Source organism: Hordeum vulgare, chromosome 6H, assembly GCF_904849725.1.
Source record: "Hordeum vulgare subsp. vulgare chromosome 6H, MorexV3_pseudomolecules_assembly, whole genome shotgun sequence".
Taxonomy (NCBI): domain Eukaryota; kingdom Viridiplantae; phylum Streptophyta; class Magnoliopsida; order Poales; family Poaceae; genus Hordeum; species Hordeum vulgare.
The window spans coordinates 101,806,620-101,827,434 of record NC_058523.1 but is presented as its reverse complement, the minus strand read 5'-3'; the positions used below and the strand labels follow the sequence as shown (position 1 = coordinate 101,827,434).

The 20,815-nt window shown below is 53.8% G+C and overlaps 1 protein-coding gene across 2 annotated transcripts; it reads left to right on the top strand.

Annotated features, from left to right (window-relative positions):
• The first annotated feature begins 413 nt into the window (after positions 1-413).
• Positions 414-19,149, top strand: LOC123402206 (abasic site processing protein HMCES). Of its 2 annotated transcripts, XM_045096096.1 has the most exons (8): positions 414-656; positions 749-935; positions 1,263-1,348; positions 2,783-2,895; positions 15,971-16,036; positions 16,512-16,618; positions 17,574-17,639; positions 18,436-19,149. In XM_045096096.1, exons 1-8 carry the CDS (start codon positions 508-510, stop codon positions 18,898-18,900), a joined length of 1,239 nt encoding a protein of 412 aa, XP_044952031.1. In that variant the 5' UTR covers positions 414-507; the 3' UTR covers positions 18,901-19,149. The 2 variants fall into 2 exon arrangements, with proteins under 2 accessions (XP_044952031.1, XP_044952032.1); XM_045096097.1 differs by lacking the exon at positions 15,971-16,036.
• The last annotated feature ends 1,666 nt before the right edge of the window (positions 19,150-20,815 follow it).

Sequence of the window (20,815 nt, the reverse complement as noted above, 5' to 3'; positions counted from 1 at the left end):
TAGCCGCGATGGGTGGGATCGTGGGTTAGTTTTACGGGAGCGATTTTTTCTGAGTGGCATCGAGGGGAGAAGCGGGGGCGGGGCGGAGGAGGGATCGTACGTGGCAACGGAACGAGGTCGAACCATCACGACGACATATTCTTCTTTGATAGTAAAGATTTTTTTTTGAGTGGCATCGAGGGGAGAAGGGGGGTGGTGGAGGAGGGATCGTACGTGGGAACGGAACGAGATCGAACTATCACGACGGCATATTCTTCTTTAATAATAAAAAATGTTGAGATAATTCGAACGCTGGTTAATTAGTTGCTTTTGTTTTACTTTCTCCACACCCAAAATAAACTAATTATTTTCCCTTTCGGCGCCCCAAATAAACTAGTCATTTCCCCTTCCCGCGCCCCAATTCTGGCCTCCTCGTCGCCGCCGACTCCCACCCCCAAAAGCCCCAAACCGCACACCCGCAGCAAACAGCAGCGCCCGGCGGCCGGCGGCCTGCGAGAGTAATCCAAGATGTGCGGCAGGGCCAGGTGTACCCTCAGCGCGGCCCAGGCAGCCAGGGCCTTTGGCTTCCCGACCACCACCTCCTCCACCGCCGCCGGCCGAGGCGGCGGCGACGGAGGAGGAGACGCCCCCGCCGTACGGACGCTCCAGATGGACCGGTAAGAGGAGAATCTCGAGCTTACGTGGTCACCTATCCCAGTAGGAAGCCTCTCGTTTCTTCCGCTATTCGACTATCGGTTGCGGCGCGCAGGTTCCGGCCGTCGTACAACGTGACGCCGGGGGCGTACCTGCCGGTGGGGACTCTGCGAGCGCCGGCGGCGGGAGACGAAGGAGGAGGTGGAGGTGCGGAGGAGCGAGGCCCGGTTATCCAGTGCATGAAGTGGGGGCTCGTCCCCAGCTTCTCAAGCAAGACCGACAAGCCCGACCATTTCAGGATGGTACGATATGCCGTGACTTTGCACAAGTTTCTCTAGATTAGAACGGGCATCGTAGATTGGGCTTCACTGGCACTGTAGTGCGGTGGTCAAGCTGCTACTGGCTGTCACTTTTTGACAAGAATGCGGTAGATCGGGTCAATAGGCTGCTGATAAAATGAAAAGGCCAGGGGTATAATTTGTACCACTTGTCCGACTATGCACCTTCCCTTAGCATAGCATGCATATTGGACCATGCCTGCCTTGGGGCTTAGTTTCTTTTATGTCTCTATGCCCATTCAATGTTCGGTTGGTTTTGCATTACATGAACTGATTGCTTTCGTTTTGCAGTTCAATGCCAGATCAGAATCTATAAAGGAAAAGGCTTCATTTAGGCGACTTATCCCCAAGAATAGGTGCCTTGTTGCAGTAGAAGGGTATGTACATATGGTTGACAATTACTATTTGCATCTGCTATTTATGGATTTGTTATATCTCTGTGATCCTAAGCATGACCCCAGATGCTCCCAGCCCGAAGTCCATTGATACATTGTATGGTATAGGTTTAGGGTTGTAGAAGAATGCTTTGTACCTTGAATCCTTGATGTGAAATTCAGCCCTGTCAGTTATTACTCTGAAGTCCTTTTTTGTCCATTTCACTTGTTTTCCCCCCTTCTTCCCTACCCCCTCCACTCTCTTATACTTTAGCGCTGCTGCTGCAATGATGCTTATGGATGAGCCACCAGTCGGGTGCAGGGAAAGTAACGTAAGATTATATGCTTAGATAGCGCGGTTGGTTATTCTTGTTCGATCAAGATCATGAGTAATTTAAACAGATTTCCTCTTTGAATTAGAAATCCCAAGTTCACATACACTTCTGAATTGATACAGCTTTCATTCCGAATCCCAGGTGGTCCGGGTCTTCTGGGCATATAAGTGGAGATAACAAGCTTCCCACTACTTGATGCATGTGGTCTACTCCTAAAGACTTTCACCAATTTCAGAACCACCAATAATCTATTCACACAAAAGTGCAACTTGGTTAAGCACGTTGGGGGGCTTTGCAACAATCTAGATTAACAACTGAAACCTTGAAGCTCCCTGAAAAAGGAAAAACACTGGAAAATGGAAACCAGAATATCTATCACACACACTGAAACTATCAAATATGTCTACAAAAGTTTCAAAATTCTAATAGTAGGTTCTAATTCACCTGAAAAAACTATTAGCTGCTAAAAGCGAAGTGCCGATTACATGTTTATAAGCCTAAAAATAATTACAGCTGAGCTAAATGTACCAGTGTTACTCCCACCCTGAAGACACATGAGCACATCACGGGCAACATCATAAGTTATTTTATTTTATTTTTGCGGGGGGAAAGGGAGATTCTATTAATTTAAGGAGGCAAATCAGCCAGTGCCATTACAACAATGTTGCTCAAACCCGAGCCCAACCAAACTGCAGTACGAGGAGTACTTCGACCATATGCAGCGAGCTCATGACTAACTTTATTTTGCGAGCGACTAATAGCAGTAATGGATATCTCCCTAGTTGCTGTCGATTTACCGGAAGTACCAGGCTTAACTTCGATTTGTCAGTTCGGAGTTGAGGGGAGTACAACCTAGGGGCTCCAACTAGCATGATATCTGATTGCTACATGTCACACTTCCATATCCTATAAATCTAATATGGTCCGCCTTTATGGTTGTTTGTGTTTATAGCATAGAGCATTTGGTTGTTAGTTCATTTATAGGTAGACGTGTTTTAATTGATGTAAGCACTTGAATGATAACAAACTTTTCATTTTGTAAAGATAGTTTGTGACTAAATTCTTGTATTAATAATGCATTAGTGTTTTGTATGGGGTTCAGGTTCTATGAGTGGAAAAAGGATGGATCCAAAAAGCAACCATATTACATTCATTTCCGGGATGAGAGACCTCTTGTGTTTGCTGCCCTCTTTGACACCTGGACAAACTCAGAAGGTTAGGATACTTGGTTTTTACACATTCCGTTGTATTTGTATCTTGAATGCCACTGGTGTTATGGAACTGAAAGTTTGAATTTTAGCGTTTTGGTGATCACACTCTCTACATAGTTCAATTATATATGCATAACAGCAGCTGAACTTGATATTACTACTTTTTAGTATCATGATTATTAATTTCCAGATGGTGAGGTTCAAAGCTGTCTCCCTTCATTTTGTTCCTGTGATTCAATCCTTCGGAGTTACTGCGACTGAACTTTTTCTGCTAACACCTTTTGTAACTTATTCTAGACAAATAGCTAGTGACTACTATAGCATCAATGTGGCTGTTCACCGGCTTGGTGTTGTCAGTTGGAAGATGGAGATAAGAATAATTGCTTTGCTTGTTAGGAGAGATTGTTTCTTCAGGTGTTTCTGACCAAGCACAAACTAGTTAAAGTAGATCAAAATTATCCAGCCAATTGATACAGTTATTTGGGCCCATAATTAAGATTTTTTTAATATCCATATCCGCGGTTGTAGTCACGGATATGTACTCCCTCCATACCAAAATATATGTCGCTGGAGAAGTTGAACTACAGTTGCTTCAACGACATATATTTTGGTACAGAGGGAGTAGATCATAATTGGTTTAGAGACAGGAAGAATTTGTGACTACATTGAATTTTTTCTTGTTATCTTAATGTGCCTCGCGGTGTAGACATTATCAGTAGGAAGGAATTCGATAATGAAAATTTCAAACTGTATATTTTATACCGAACTTGAAGTACTACCCTCATGAATAATCTCTTTTTTTTAAAAATTTAATGCATCAAGTGTGCAATTGTTGCATGGGAAGGGTGGATAAGCTATGACCTGGACGTCTGGACATTGGTAGAACACTACATATTATAATATCTTTAGTTTGAAAGTAAGGCACTAGCAAATACGGAGTATATAACATTGGCTAAGTTGTCACACTATTGATGTTTTGTAGTAGTACATTACTTTGTAATTATGTTTCTTTTCTGATTTTTTGTGGCCTGCCTTTTCCTTTTTATGTATCTCATTTTGCTTTCTGTTGTTCACAGATGTATAATTGTGCCAATTTGTTAGAATTGAATTATAAAAATGTGAAGGCTGTTTTTTTTTCCGAGAAAACGCAAAAAGCCTTTGCGTTTCATTGTATTGAAAAGGGAGGGGGAGAACATCCTCCTAAGAGGCCAGTACATCAGTGTTACAAGCGGATCAATGGACGTCCCAGGAGGAAGGCAGGGTGACTCGAAGCCCTTTGGCTCCTGCCTTAGCCCAATTCCTGGACTCGTCCTTTATCGCGGCGTCTAGCTCGACTAAGGAAGGGGTTACATGGTCGAATACACAAGCATTTCTATGCTTCCAGATCATCCATGGGACCAGGAGCGCTACGGAGGCCAACGCTTTGCGGAGCAGTGGAGGCGTAGCATCACGAGCCCGCAGCCACCAGTCGTGGAGTGTGGCGTCCTGGTCGGGCACCGGCGACGGGAGACGCAGCCAGGACATGATGCCGTGCCAGGTCTGTCTCGCGAATGGGCATGCGAGCAGCATGTGATGCATGGATTCTGGCTCTTGATCACAGAAGAGGCACTGAGGGTGGTGAGTGAGGCCATGGCGGGCGAGGCGCTCCGCAGTCCAACAGCGGTCCTGGCTGGCTAGCCAGTGGAAGAATCTGACCTTCGGCGGGGCCCAGCCCTTCCATATCAGCTTCCAGGGGCGACTAGTGGTAGATCCGTGGAAGGTGGCCTGATAGCAAGATCTAGCTGAGTAGCTGCCGTTGGCTGTCCATTTCCAGATCAGCTGGTCTGGCTCGTGGGAGAGGGTGACGCGGGACACCAGCATCCAGAGTTGGAGGTACTGCCCAATCTCCTGGAGGCCAAGGGTGCCGCGGATGTCCCGCGCCCAAGCATTGCCGTGAACACCCGCCGCCACCGTCCGGGAATTCCTGCGACTCTTGGGGATGCACATGTACAGCGCGGGCGCATGCTCGCGGATGGAGAGGCCGAGCAGCCATCGGTCCTCCCAGAAGAGCGCTGTGGTTCCATCTCCGAGCTGCATGGTGGTGGAGGCATGGAAGAGGCCGTGTTCCTCGGGGGTGAACTGCATGTCCAGGCCATGCCAAGCGCGACCAGAGTCCGTCCGCGAGAGCCATAGCCATCTGAGCCGAAGGGCTAGCCCTGTGCGCTCGAGGTCACGGACTCCCAAGCCACCAAACTCGATCGGACGGCATACCCGGCGCCAGTTCACGTGGCAGTGCCCTCCGTGAGCTGCCTGGCGTCCTGCCCAAAGGAAGCCTCGCTGAATCTTCTCGAGCTGCTTCAGTGTTTTTTTCGAGGGGGCGAGGGCGAGCATTTGGTGCGTGGGAATGGCGCTTAGCACCGATTTGACGAGCGCCAATCGCCCAACTTTGTTCATGAGCCACGCCTTCCACGACGGGAGGCGGCTTGCCACCCTGTCGACGAGTGGTTGCATCTGGGCAGCGGAGAGGCGGCGTGTGGAGAGGGGGATGCCCAGGTATGAGATGGGCAGGTCCGCCGTCTGGCAACCCAGGGTCTCCATCACTGTGGCGATCGTCTCGTCCCCATGCAGTGCCGTGGCGGAGCTCTTTCCGTAGTTTACGTGTAAGCCTGAGGCGGCACCAAAGACTCCCAGGATGCCCTTCACTGCCCTGACCTCACTGGTCGTGGCGTGACAGAACAACATCACATCATCGGCGTATAGTGAGATGGCCGGCACCTCTCGAGAGGGGTGGAGGCTCCGGAGGATGCCGGTCTGGAGCGCTCGTTGCATGAGGCGACTGAGGGTGTCGACGGCCAGGACGAATAGCTGCGGAGACGTCGAGTCACCTTGGCGCAGCCCGCGGCGGTGCCATATCGGTGGGCCAGGTGATGGATAAGTCTATGTACTATGGTCTTTGTGGGGCTGCAGCACATAGTCCTTTGTGGGGCTGCAGCACATGGTCCTTGTGGCTGTTAGGATAGAATCCTTGACCATCAAGGACTGGCAGTTAGGATAGCATCTTAGACTAGCATCTTAGCAGCATCTTAGACTAGCATCTTAGACTAGCATCTTAGCATATGCTTGGCTGGCTAGCAGCCTATAAATATGTATCCCCAACCCCTCAGGTTGGCATGGCATTGTGTGAGAAATAAACCAACGAAAATTGTCCCAACTCTCCTAGTGTCATCCACAACTATCAATGCTCAGGCTGAAAGGTCTAACAAGTGGTATCAGAGCCTCGTTATCTTGCACCCTGAGCATTTCCTGCTCACCTCTCTCACCGGGAGCTGAGCAGCCTAAGCCGGTAGCAGCAGCTGCTCCGACTGCCCCTAGTTACCTCCCTCCCTCCGGACTGTCGAGCAGCAACTCGTCAGCAACAGCCTCCTCTTCACGCAACAGCCCCCCTGCAGCGAGCCATGTCTGCAGGTTGCTCTCAGCACACGGCTACCTCGAGCATACGGCGCCGGCAGGAGGCCGAGCGCGCCGTGGCAGAGGAGCGTGAGCGAGCAGCTGTAGCAGCAACTGCTGCGGCAGCAAGGGTGTCAAGGCTGGCTGCAGCGGAGCTGGCAGCAGCCAGAGCGGAGGTAGAAGCAGCCAGGGCGGAGGTAGAAGCAGCAGCAGCAGCGGAGGCAGCACGTGAGGCTACAACGGGTGCCAAGGCACTCCGCGTCGGCTCCGGCAGCTCCAACGGCTCCGCGCCTGCGGACGACGGCGCCGACGCAGACCGCGCCAAAGTGGCGCAAGAGCGGACAACGCAGTGGGCAGCCGAGCACGCCCGCGCTCCAGGTGGAGGTGCGCACGGCGACGGCGGCTGCAACGACCAGGACCGCGGCCTCTACGAGGTCCGGACTGTGGTCAGGGATGTTGGTCCCAGTGTTGGGTGGCCTACCCTCACTAAAACCAACTACGTCGAGTGGGCCGCGATCATGAAGATCAGGCTCCAGGTGCGGCGGCTGTGGGAGGCAGTCCAGGACAGCAACGTCGACCACCAAGAAGATCGACGGGCGCTGGACGCCCTCATCGCCGCAGTCCCGCCTGAGATGCAGTTCTCGCTTTCCAACAAGCGGACTGCCAAGGAGGCTTGGGACGCCATCGCCGCGGCACGCATCGGCAGCGACCGTGCTCGCAAGTCCACACTACAGGCACTTCGTAAGGAGTGGGAGAGCATGGCTTTCAAGCCAGGTGAGGACGTTGATGACTTTGCTCTCCGTCTCAACACTCTACTGCAGAAGATGGTGAAGTTCGGCGATGCCACCTACACCGAGGAGAGAGCTGTCAAGAAGCTTTTCCGGTGCATTCCCGAGAAGTACAAGCAGATGGCTCGCTCGATCGAGTCTTTGCTGGACCTCTCCACGATGACGATCGAGGAGGCGATAGGTCGCCTCAAGGTCGTCGACACCGATGAGCCACAACCTCCCTCGGGGCCCATCACCACCGGCGGGAAGCTGCTCCTAACTCGGGAGCAGTGGGATGCCAGCCTTGGTGACAAGAAGAAGGGGGAGCCTTCTTCCACGACGGGCGGCCGCAAGCGCGGCAAGCAGCGCAAGGCGCGAAGGGGCGACAAGGCACAAGGACGTGTCGAAGGTGACGCCCGCGGAGGCGCCAAGGACGACGTCGCTGGCAAGCCCAAGCCGGCACAGGACAACAGCTGCCACAACTGTGGCCGGCTTGGCCATTGGGCCAATGAGTGTCGCCAACCACGACAAGGCCAGGCTCACGTCGCACAGGCGGCGGAGGAGGAGACGGCTCTGTTCATGGCGCATGCAAGCATCGAGCTACCTTCAGCGACACCAGTCGCAAAGGCTCCCCTCCACCTCGACGAGCCAAAAGCACACGCTCTTCTCGGCGATGGCTCCGGGAAGGACAAGACTGCGGGGTGGTGCCTCGATACCGGCGCCACCCACCACATGACCGGTCGAAGGGAATTCTTCGCCGAGCTCGACTCCGACGCGCGAGGCTCCGTCAAGTTTGGGGATGCCTCAGCTGTGGAAATTAAGGGTGTCGGCTCCGTCATCTTCACCACCAAGACGGGAGAGCACCGGCTGCTCACCGGTGTCTACTACATCCCCGCGCTAAGGAACTCCATCATCAGCTTGGGACAGCTGGATGAGAACGGCTCACGCGTGCTGATTGAGCATGGGGTCCTACGCATCTGGGATCGCCAGTGTCGCCTTCTCGCCAAGGTACCCAGAGGCGAAAATCGACTCTACGTCCTTGATGTGCAGGTGGCACAACCGGTCTGTCTCGCTGTCCGTCGGGACGACGAGGCGTGGTAATGGCATGAGCGCTTTGGGCACCTTCATTTTGAGGCCCTGAAGCGTCTAAGTGCCAAGGAGATGGTGCGAGGCCTGCCATGCCTCGACCATGTGGAGCAGTTCTGCGACATCTGTGTGCTGACGAAGCAGAGACGACTCCCCTTTCCCCAGCAGGCGAGTTTTCGGGCCAAGGAGAGGCTGGAGCTCGTGCACGGAGATCTGTGCGGCCCGGTGACGCCAGCCACACCAGGAGGTCGACGCTACTTCCTGCTGCTCGTCGACGACCTCTCTCGCTACATGTGGGTGATGGTCCTCGGCAGTAAGGGAGAGGCGCCGGACGCCATCAGGCGTGCGCAAGTTGCTGTGGAGGCGGAGAGCGGCCGCAAACTGCACGTGTTGCGCACTGACAACGGTGGCGAATTCACGGTGGCTGAATTCGCGTCGTACTGCGCTGATGAGGGCATCCAGCGCCACTACTCCGCGCCGTACAGCCCGCGGCAAAACGGCGTCGTCGAGCGGCGCAACCAGACGGTTGTGGGGATGGCTCGGGCTCTCCTCAAGCAGAGAGGGATGCCGGCTGTTTTCTGGGGAGAGGCGGTGCTAACGGCCGTCTACATCCTCAAACGCTCGCCTACTAAGGCACTCGACGGCAGGACGCCGTACGAGGCCTGGCATGGGCGGAAGCCGGCGGTCTCTCACTTGCGGGTCTTTGGCTGCCTTGCGTTCGCCAAAGAGCTTGGCCACATCGGCAAGCTTGACGACAGGAGTACTCCGGGAGTCTTCATCGGCTATGCGGAGGGCTCAAAGGCCTACCGCATCCTCGACCCAGAGACACAGCGTGTGCCCACGGCGCGAGACGTCGTGTTCAACGAAGGGCGAGGGTGGAAATGGGACAAGGCGGTGGACGACGGCTCGACGCCGACGTATGACGACTTCATTGTCGAGTACGTCCACTTCAAGGAAGCTGGGGGAGCAAGCAGCTCCTCTTCGCCGAGCACGTCTACCCCAGCCCCCAAAACTACATCGACTCCGGTGCCTGCTACGCCGACGGCACCACAACCGGCGACGCCGCATACTCCAGCCCCGACAGTCACCACTCCGGGCTCGTCTTCATCAGCACCAGCTCACGCAGAGCACAACCCGATGAAGTTCGCTTCCCCGCTCACTCACGACGAGGAGCGCATCGACGCGTATCATAGCGGCGAACCGCTACGGTATCGTACGATGGATAATCTACTCGGCGACCAGCCGGTGCCGGGACTGGTGCCACGCGACCTGGAGGCGCAGCTACAACTCGCGTGTGAGGATGGCGAACCTCGGTCTTTTGCAGAGGCCGAGAAAGACGCGGCATGGCGCGCCGCGATGCAGTTGGAGATGGATGCAGTCGAGCAGAACCGCACCTGGGAGCTCGCTGACCTCCCTCGTGGTCACTGCGCAATCACCCTTAAGTGGGTGTTCAAGCTGAAGAGGGATGGAGCCGGCGCCATCATCAAGCACAAGGCTCGCTTGGTGGCCCGAGGCTTCTTGCAGCATGAAGGAGTCGACTTCGACGACGCTTTCGCTCCCGTGGCACGGATGGAGTCCGTGCGACTTCTCCTTGCGCTAGCTGCCCAGGAGGGCTGGCGTGTCCATCACATGGATGTCAAGTCGGCATTCCTCAACGGCGACTTGAAGGAGGAAGTCTATGTGCATCAACCACCGGGATTTGCGATCCCTGGCTAGGCGGGCAAGGTACTCCGCCTGCATAAGGCTCTCTACGGCCTACGGCAGGCACCTAGGGCGTGGAACGCCAAGCTGGACTCCACGCTAAAGAAGATGGGCTTCGAGCAAAGCCCGCATGAGGCGGCCGTCTACCGACGGGGCAGTGGAGGAAATGCCCTGCTGGTGGGCGTCTATGTTGACGACTTGGTGACATGAAGGCCACCTTCCAGATGAGTGATCTGGGGCTCCTCTCCTTCTATCTAGGGATCGAGGTGCACCAGGATTACTCCGGGATCGCGCTTCGACAGTCCGCCTATGCCAAGCGCATCGTTGAGCTAGCTGGGCTCACCGACTGCCACCCAGCTCTCACTCCGATGGAGGAGAGGCTGAAACTGAGCCGCGACAGCACGACGGAGGAAGTGGACGCTACGCAGTACCGACGCCTTGTGGGGAGCCTTCGCTACCTCGCCCACACACGGCCGGACTTGGCATTCTCCGTCGGCTATGTCAGTCGGTTCATGGAGCGACCGACGTCGGAGCACCAGCAGGCAGTGAAGAGGATCGTCCGCTACGTGGCAGGGACCCTCGACCACGGCCTCCACTACCCTAGGTGTCCGGGGGCGGCACACTTCGTCGGGTACAGCGACAACGACCACGCCGGCGACATCGACACCAGCAAGAGCACGAGCGGGATCCTCTTCTTCCTCGGCAAGTGTCTCGTGAGCTGGCAATCGGTCAAGCAGCAGGTGGTGGCCCTGTCCAGCTGTGAGGCCGAGTACATAGCGGCCTCCACCGCCTGCACTCAGGTGCTCTGGCTCGCTCGACTGCTTGGTGATCTCCTCGTCCGAGACACCAGAACGGTGCAGCTCCTGGTGGACAGCAAGTCCGCCCTGGCCCTGGCAAAGAACCCCGTTTTCCACGAACGGAGCAAGCACATCCGACTGAGGTATCACTTCATCCGCAGCTGTTTGGAAGAAGGGAGCATCGAGGCGAGCTACATCAACACCACGGACCAGCTCGCAGACCTGCTCACCAAGCCTCTTGGGAGGATCAAGTTCCTCGAACTCTGTTCCAGGATTGGGATGATTCGACTCTCCCACAAGACGACGTATAAGACTTAGGGGGAGAATGATGGATAAGTCTATGTACTATGGTCTTTGTGGGGCTGCAGCACATAGTCCTTTGTGGGGCTGCAGCACATGGTCCTTGTGGCTGTTAGGATAGAATCCTTGACCATCAAGGACTGGCAGTTAGGATAGCATCTTAGACTAGCATCTTAGCAGCATCTTAGACTAGCATCTTAGACTAGCATCTTAGACTAGCATCTTAGCATATGCTTGGCTGGCTAGCAGCCTATAAATATGTATCCCCAACCCCTCAGGTTGGCATGGCATTGTGTGAGAAATAAACCAACGAAAATTGTCCCAACTCTCCTAGTGTCATCCACAACTATCAATGCTCAGGCTGAAAGGTCTAACACCAGGCACTCCGTTGAGAAGGACCCGTTGCTGGCCGAGGAGAGCAGAATGGCCAGCCACTCCCGGAACCTTGCTCCGAACCCATATTGGCGCAGGGTCTCGAAGAGGAAGGGCCAAGATATGGAGTCAAAAGCCCGGGTGAGGTCGAGCTTGAGCATGATTCTCGGAGCTCCCAATTGGTGCAGCAGCCTTAGAGATTGCCGGACTACGACGAAGTTGTCGTGGAGGGTGCGCCCGGCAATGAATGCATTATGATATCGGCTCACCAGGGAGTCCAGCTTCGGGGCTAAGCGCAAGGATAGCACCTTCGCGAAGAGTTTCGCCACGATATGTATCAAGTAGATCGGCCGATAGTCATTCAGCCTGTGGGCGTCGGCGCGCTTCGGCAGCAAGGTGAGCAGCGCTTGATTCAGCCTGTGGAATCCACGCCCTCACAGGGCGTATAGCAGCTCGAAAACCTCAAGAATGTCGTGCTTGATGATGGCCCAGCAAGCGCGCAGGAACTCCGCGGTGAAGCCATCCGGTCCTGGTGCTTTGTGTGCGGGCATGCGCCTCACAGCCTCCCAGATCTCCTCTGGGCTGAAAGGCGCCTCGAGGCTCGTTAGGTCAGTAGGCTCAATGAGGTGCTCGAGGTCTAGCGTGTGTGCTCGGTCGTTTGCGGTGCCGAGCAGCCCGTCAAAGTGATCATATGCAGCCTCGGCCATCTCGTCGTGCTCTACTAAAGTCTGCCCATCCACAAGCAGGCTGTGCACACGGTTCTTCTGACGACGGTAGGTGCATTGCCGATGGAAGAAACTCGTGTTTGCGTCGCCGTCCTTGAGCGAGGCGAGCCGGGCACGCTGCCGGGCGATCGTGCGCTCAAGCGAGGCCAGGCCCAGGTAGGACATCTTGAGCTGCTTGCGCAGCCAGTCTTCTGGGGGCGAGAGTGTGCGCGTCTCCATGGCCTGATCAAAGCGCAGGATTAGCTCACGGGAGACGGCGAGCTTGTCCCTGATGTTGCCCGTGGATTTGGCGCTCCAACTCGTGAGGGCGCGGCCCGTGGCCTGCAAGCGACCGACAAGCCGTCGGAAGGGGTCAGTGTCCGACACCGAGCTCCAGGCTGCAGCCACCGTGTCATGAAACCCGTCTAAGCGCAACCAGAACTCCTCAAAGTGGAAGCGCCGGTGAGCTGTGGGCATGGGCGAACAATCCAGGAGCAGGAGGCAGTGGTCGGAGACGACGGATGCCAGGCAGCGAAGGTGGCAGTCGGCATGGCAATCCTCCCAGTCCGTGGTGCAGAGCACCCTGTCAAGGCGCACGAGCGTAGGGGGCGACTGCTCATTGGACCACGTGAAGCGGCGCCCGTTGAGGTACACCTCCTTCAAGGCGAGGTCGTTGATCACGCGGCGGAATCTGCCCATCATGCGATGGTTCACGTTGCCCGTGCTCTTGTCCGAGGCTTGGCATATCAAGTTGAAATCCCCGCACAACATCCAAGGTCCTGGTCTGGTGGTGCGTATGTCGCGCAGCTCCTGCAGGAACGCCAATTTGTCCTGGTCACTCTGGGGTCCGTAAACCGTGGTGAGCCACTACGGGTTGCCGCCGGGCACGCACACCTTCGCGGTCACCGCGTGCTGTGAGAACTGGAGGTCGGAGATTGTGACGACCCTGGTGTTCCAAGCGAGGAGGATGCCGCCACGTGTGCCATCAGCCGGTAGATAGGTGGATCCATCAAATTCAGACCCCAACGTATCCAACACTACAGACGGCGAGATCAAGGCCATCTTTGTTTCTTGGAGGCATACAATGGCCGCACGAGTGTTACATAGCAGTGAACGGATAGCGCAGCGCCGAGCGCGTGAGTTAAGGCCTCTAACATTCCATACAACGATTTTCAGGTCGTGATCCATGAGCAAGGGGTCGACGGAGGAGGAGCGACGACGCTAGCGCACGCAGGCAGCAGCATTTGGTGCAGCAGACAGGCTAACTGGGATCACCCTGTCCACGAGGGAGGCCATGGCCTGCAGCACGGGCAGCCGGATCGGTGCAGCGAACAGATCGTTGTAGGCCTTCATCTCGGCCGCGGAGATGTGTTGGTCGATGCCGATAATGCCGAGGGTACGCAGAATCTGGACTTGGGCTCGCCTCTCGGTCCTGGGCTGCGTTGCAGTGGCCGCTGGAGATGTCGCAGATCGTCCTCGCCGTGGACTGAAGTTCAGAGGCGGCCGCGGGCGCTTCCCAGGAGAAGGCAGGGTGGCGTTGAGCTGCTTAGTGGCGGCTGCCAGGAACTGTCCCAACGTCCAGGGAGAAGAACATGTGGCAGTCCGGTTGCGTGGCCGTTGCAAGGTGATTGGGGGGAGGCAAATCTGCTCGTTGCCGTCGCGCGGGGTGCTGGAACCGGGGCGCTTATGGGGTCGCTGTGTGTAGGCCGCTGCAGAAGGCGAATCTGCTGGGGGCTGTTGTGGCATCTGGCCTCTTGGGGGGGGGGGTGGGCTTCTTGCTCTGCTGGCGCGGGGGGGGGGGGGTGGTGTGCATGGCTGGGGGCGCCTCTGCAGCGTGCTGGTCACTGGCCAGGGGCCCAGGCGCCAGGGGTGTATCAGCAGCATCAGCGTCCTTGATTCCCGCACATGCAAAAGCGGTTTCGGCGCATGACCGCGGCGTCTGATCCGGTGCAGCATGCGGGACCCTCGCCGCAGGGATGAGCGCAACACCACTTTGCCCCGACCAGGCGACAGGCAAGACTGGCAGGGTGGGGGCGACTGGCTGTGAGTCTGAGACCTGGCTGGCGAGCGCAAGCTCAGCCGAAGCCGCGGTGGTCCCCGTCGTGTTTTGGTCCGGCGCGGGGAGAGCGCGGGGGCGCGCGGTCCCGAGCGGATCCGCCTCGGCAGTGGTGGGGCTGTTGGGATCAGGAGCGGCAGAGGGCGCGTGTGCTTTGGTAGCCAGCGGCTGCGCGCCAGCTGTCCCTGGGCATGTACTTGCTGGCACCAAAGCGAAGCTTTGTCTGTCCTTGCTAGAGCCCGTCCTGTCCTGGGCGGGAGGTGGGTGCGCGCGGGCCCCTGGGGAAGCTCCCTTTTGCACGTAGGTGACGCGGTTCAGCGGGGCTTTGTTGACGCGATGACGCCTCTCGGTGGGTCCCTGTTGCCTAGGCCACGCCAGCATGCCCAGCCTGGCCGTACTGGTTCCTTTCGGCGGCGCCGCCGCGCCGGGCCAGGACGCCGCCGTTGCAGTGCCATCGGCGCGGCCAGGACGACGCACGCGCCAGGCCAGCGCATCAATGGCCATGCCGTCCGCGCGCCCAGACGGGACCTCGTCGTAGCGCCTACGCTTGCGGCCGCGGCGGCGCGCGCGCCCTGGAGCTGTCCCCTGGTCGTGGCCCGGGCCACGTCCACCGCCCTCGCCAGCGCCGTCCCCCTTTGGGTCGTCGACAGCCTGGTGGCCGTCCGACGCGTCCCTGATCCGCGCCGCCATGGTGAGCTCGATGGAGATGGGATATGACAAAGACCGTATGGTGGGAGGGTCCGAAGGCGCTCGGCCAGGCACCTGATCGACGATGACCAGCTCCGCGGCGCGCCGGATGCCAGCAGGTCATGCGCGCGGCCGGAGAGACGGAAGACTGCGAGGTCGTCGCGCGACCGTGTGCGAGGGTGCAGCCTCTCCACCCAGCAGCTTGCGCCCAGCAGGTGCTCCGCCGTGGCGAGGTGCCACGTGTGGGCGGGGATGCCGCGGAGCTCGAGCTCAACGCGGTACCCCAGGCCGTCGGCGTTGGCATGCGCCAGTTTGCACCATGGCCGCAAGGAGAGCGAGAACCGGGGCGAGCAGAGGAGGTGTTCGCCGTGGAGCCGGCGCATGGTGGCCACGGAGGAGAAGAGGATGAGGAAGTCCTCTGGGTGGTGCATGTGCACGGAGAAATCGCCCTCGGCAAGCTCCAGCGAACTCAGCAGCAGCTCACTCACATCGGCCGGGGCCACCCGCGGCCTGTTGCCCGTGATGGTGGCCACCATTGCGCGAGCGAGGACGAGCTCGGCGTCGTCCATCTCCGCCGTCTGCGTGACGATAACCCTCACAGGTCCATCGCATGGCGTCGGTGTGGCTGGGGCCGGAGGGGGTGGGGGTGGAGGCGGGGGAGCGGTGCGGAGGTGTGCCGCGGGGGGGGGGGGGGGGCTCTGGCGTCGGCGGCGGCACCGCGAGGAGGTGGCGGAGCGTTCTCAGCCGAGCGCGTGGGCCGCCGCGACGCGTCCGAGGCGCGCCGGGACTCGTCGGCGGCGCGGCGTCCACCGCAGGAGCGCGAGGCGTGGCCGAGGACGAGGCAGCGCCGGCACCGGACATCATTAGGACAGTCGCGAACGTGGTGCCGGGGGTCGAGGCAGCGGAAGCATAGGCCTGCGGCCTCCTCCGGGGTTGGACTGCATCGATGCGGCGGAGATGCGGCGGAGATGCGCGGGCTTGGGGTCGGCCGGAAGGGGTGCAGGAGCGGCGGCGGAGGCTGGCGGGCGGCGAAGCTAGGCGTGGGTTGCGGGAGCGGGGTGGGAGCGGGAGCGGAGAGCCATCCTTCTTTGCTCTATATCAAATGTGAAGGCTGTTATTAGTCTAATTCTTAAAGGATAATTTATTTACTGTAATACTAATATTACCTGCTATTTTTTCACAGGAGAGACCCTCCATACATTTACTATTTTGACTACTCATGTTTCTACTTCTTTGAAATGGCTTCATGGTTAGTTGCCTATTCTTTGGTCTTTGCTCCACGTTCTCGGATTGTTCATTCATGTACTGTCGCCTACTCTTTAGCTGCTCTGAAACTGCTTCAAAGTTCATTGGATAATTGACTACACCTATTATTTTACATTCTTAAATTTTATATAGCCCTACTCTAGAATGACTTCATGATTAATGGAACTACTGAATGGATAGTTTGGGAATCCACTGGTTGGTTAGTGCTTGGAGTGGCTTTCTTCATGTTCCTTTTTCAAAGTCTTGTTTAGGACCAAGGGGGATAGATAGTTGGTTCTCAGTGAAGTACCAATATATCATCTTATGATGGAACCATGGTCTAGTAAGGTTTTCTGCTGGTGTGCAATTTAACAGGGGTAAATGGATAATGCCTCATTTTGGTAACAGATATAGGAAACTTATTTGCAAATGGTGTTTCTGTGAGATGCACTATTTGAAACTTTAACATGTGCTGACAGATAGAATGCCGGTAATCTTGGGCGATGAAGACTCTGCTAATGCTTGGTTGAACAATAGCTCCGTGAAGCTGGAAGAAATAACTGTACCCTATGAAGGAACTGATTTAGTAAGTCCATGATGTGAATCATGTTACAGTACATACATGACCATCTTTCTAAATAACCTTTTTTGATTGAACAACATTGATTTCGATGAAATTCTAGTTTAATGATGTACATTTTGTTCTGTACTATAACCCGGCAGGAGACACATTTCCAAGCAAAAGCTAAACTTCTCTCATTTTCATCAAGCTAGTAGCACATTTATGGTTATTTAATACTACTCCCTCCGTTCCAAAATAAGTCTCGTGGTTTTATTTCAAATATTAACTAAAACCACGACACATATTTTGGAACGGAGGGAGTAATCATATAAGGTTAATGGTCTAGGCCTTCAAACAGGCGAAACAAGTCTGTGAGGTTTGCATCTTAGGTAAAAGTGCCCCCTCAGGTAGCATGCCCCACTATGCCGGTGGGCTGGGTCAACAACATTCGTTCCCAACTCTAAGAATTGACATTTCCCCCCTATTCATCCATCCTCTCAAATTAGACATGACTCTGTTCTTTGGCTTAGTTTTTAGTGCTACACTGTCGTTCTTGATCTCGTATTTTCATTCAAAGCATCCTGCAACAGCATCATGTCAATATATGTTGCTTGAGCTGTTGAGCATAGATGATGTCTTGCCTAGAGTGTTGTTGTTGTTAGTTTACGACAATGGATGGGGAACGGGTGAGGTGGTGGCAGATTTGGAGAGAATTCTGCTGGACCAGATGCCATAGCCGTGATGGACATGTTGTCCTCTTTGGCCATGTTTACAAGCAGCTTGCATCTTGTATCTTATATCTTCACCTTGTAATCTTATTGTCCTTCACTCAAAGGACATATTTTAGGGACTTATTTGTGCCTTTTGAAACTTAAATGACCAATGTGGTCCCTTAGCCAAATTCGTGGGACCAAAATGATCGTCACTCTGAATTTCTGATAGCATGACTCTAATGTTATTTAATTGATCCCTTCTGCAGGTTTGGTATCCAGTGACAACTGCAATGGGTAAAACATCATTTCAGGGTCCTGGTTGCATCAAAGAGGTAGGAAACTATGCTTAGTATGTTGTATTGGTTTTTGTTGATGTCTGATACACTGGGCATTACTATTGTTTGCGATTAAACTGTGACAGGTGCTACACTTTGTGCTCTATACATTGTATTGCTGCCCTTGCCTAATGTTGGCAGGGTAACTAAAAAGGGCAAAGAGGGCAGCCCGGTGCACGTAGTTCCCGCTTGCAGTAACACACTACTTTAAAAATACTAAGATGACACAACCTTCAAATATTTATGGATGTTCTATAGTGCATGAAATATGTTATTGAGTAGCATAAAAAAAATACTAGACCAACAACATGCTGTAGTACCTGTCATATTTTTGAAGAGAAATACCCTGAGCAGCACAGAGGCCAAGCCTTGAACACAGGCGGGCTGGGCGCAAAGTCGCCCTCTAGCTAACAGATGGATACTTAGTCCTCATTGACCTAGCATACAAATGCTGATTTCCACTGCTGTACACTGATTATCCATTAAACATGCAATTTCCCTGGTGTACATAATGAAGGACCCATGGGTTTCTTGTGTGCCGAAATGAGATGCTTGATAAATGTTCCCCTTGCTCTTTAGTTGTATGTGATCTGAGATATACTACTGTTTAGGTGTTTATCTTGAGCACTATTAACTGGTTTTTGAACTACTTAATATTGCTTCAGTACAGTAGTAGTAAAATTCCTTCAGTGTACTTCTACTGGGTAGACACAGTTGTACCACCCAATTTATACAGATGATAATTGTGCAATGATTTTTGTTTTCTTTTCTTCTGCTGCTTGCCAAATTGCAGGTGAAAATAGGACCCAGTGAAAAGCCAATTTCAAATTTCTTCACCAAGAAAGCAGCCGCATCAGTGAAGCCGGAGAAGGCATCGGGAGAGTTTACAGGAACAGAATCCTTCAAGACCGCGAAAGAGGAGTGTGATGATGATTCTGGTGAAACCCCACTGAACAAAACAGAGCTGGCACACCAGGCTTCTTCAGAGAAGCAACGTGCTTCAAGTGCAGTAGTTAAGAACGAACCCGCCACTTTGGATCCGCAAGATTTCTATAAAGCTGATGAAGGTATTAAGAAAGAAGATGGGATGTTGCCTGATGATCCTTTCGGCATCAAGAGGAAGATAGAGGATGCCGGAGTCGAGGTGGAGACGGAGATGGAGAAGAGCGGGAGATCGCCAGTCACCCCTGCGAGGAAAAAGGAGAAGGGCCCGAAGGATGGGCAAGCGTCGCTGTTTTCCTACTTTGCAAAGAAGTAGAGTAGCTTCTCAGGTAGTCTAGCTTTCTGCACTTGTGGTATGTATCAGCTGTTCAGCAGTTAGCTGTAACAGAACCTTATCTAGTGTAGTATCGTAGTTCTCTTTAGTGCTGCAAATGTTACTGTACTATGCAGTGTCGGGTATGTGTCTCCTATGGATGTTAAAACCCTACTCAAACGACGCAACATCTACCTCCTATTTGTATTTGTCCTTAGAGCAGTTCTAACAAACGCGAGCTGCTGTGGCTAATTATTGCGTGCACACATGTGATATCTTTTTCAGATGTTGTAAAATTTAGCGCGCCACTGTAGCGTTTCAGCAGACGTGGTAAAATACACAGCGCGTGTCCAGCCGCTTGACACATATGAATAATTTATGAACAAAAAACTACATTATTTTAAATATTTTTTTGCAAAATGATGAGTTGAGCAACATAGCATAGTTCAAAATTCATGGCATAGTTCAAAATCATCTACCACAAGCAAGTTTATAACAAATAAGTTCACACAAACGAATGAAACATCAATAATCATGCTCCATCTTCTTGCTTATCTTCTTCCTCCTCTTCATCATTCCGGTCCTCCTCTTTTTCCTCCTCTTCATCATCTTTCAGCACATCCGTGTCATTGAAACCTCGAACAATGTTCGCATTATCTCCAAAGACATATGAGGCATCATACGAGATGCTCCCGTATCTTTCATGAGAGGGCCAAAACTCATGCCTTCCATGGTAGCTCCCAAATCTCCCATGCCGGCCATGCATCCAATGCCTCGCGTAGGTGCTCCCATGCTTCCCATGCCGGTCATGCCTCCGGTAGGTGCTCCAATGTCGGCCATGCCTCCCATGCCACCCAAGCCACCCATGGTAGCTCACATGCCTCCGAAGCCTCTCATGGTAGCTCCCATGCTTCCGAAGCCTCTCATGGTAGCTCCCATGCCTCCGAAGCCTCCCATGGTATCTTCCATGCCTTCTAAGCCTCCCATGGTATCTCCCATGCATCCCATGCCCATCATTTTTTTAGGCCAAGAGTTGATCACGACAAAGGTTGATGTACTCCTTTTGCCTACCATCGAATTTAGATGTGTCCATGAAGAAGAGGTGTTTCTCATATTCCAACATTCCAGCTTGCTCCTCCATGGCCAATTTCTTCTCCTCCAATGCCATATTTTTCTCTTCGGCCACCACCCTCCTCTACTCGGCCGCCGATCTCCTCTCATTTGCTTCCTTTCTTGCCATCACAATAGCCTCCATACAATTCTTTATGTCATCATATCCTTCCTTCTTCTTATTCTCTTTTGCAACTCCACTTGGTATTTTTTGGCTTGGAGTAGGCAACCGAGTTTGGTGTAGGGCTCCTCTTGGCGTCATCACTTGATGCCTCCTCCTCCTCATCATCATCTAAGACCACCGCATCAACATTGCTTTCTTGGTCTCCTCCTCATCATCACGTTTATTTCATTTCTCCTCATACTTCAACACTTCGTAGCAATGGGGCAACACAAATGCTCTCCCTCTCTTAACCTTGCATTTCTTGGTCTCTTTTCTTCTCAAAACAAGCTTTGTGCAATATTGTGCTACAAACAAAAGAACAAGTTACCACTTGAAAAACAAAAGATGAAGCATGAACATGGAACATAAAGAAATGACACTTACCCTATTTCTATTATTAGTGCCACTTGGGTTTATCTTGTCAACCGATAACATTGCCGTCGACCACCTTTGGCAATCTCTGTTGATCGTCGACTAATGGGAGCGAAGAGAGCTATTGGTGCGCTCAATTCCACTCTTGTTTTTTGCATCAAAGTACCCCTTCATCCAATCCCAATACATATCTCTAGTTTGGTCACCCCAACGTTGGCATCCATAGGCACATTCAACCATGTCTTGCGTAGCTAGATGTCTTCATCCATGGTG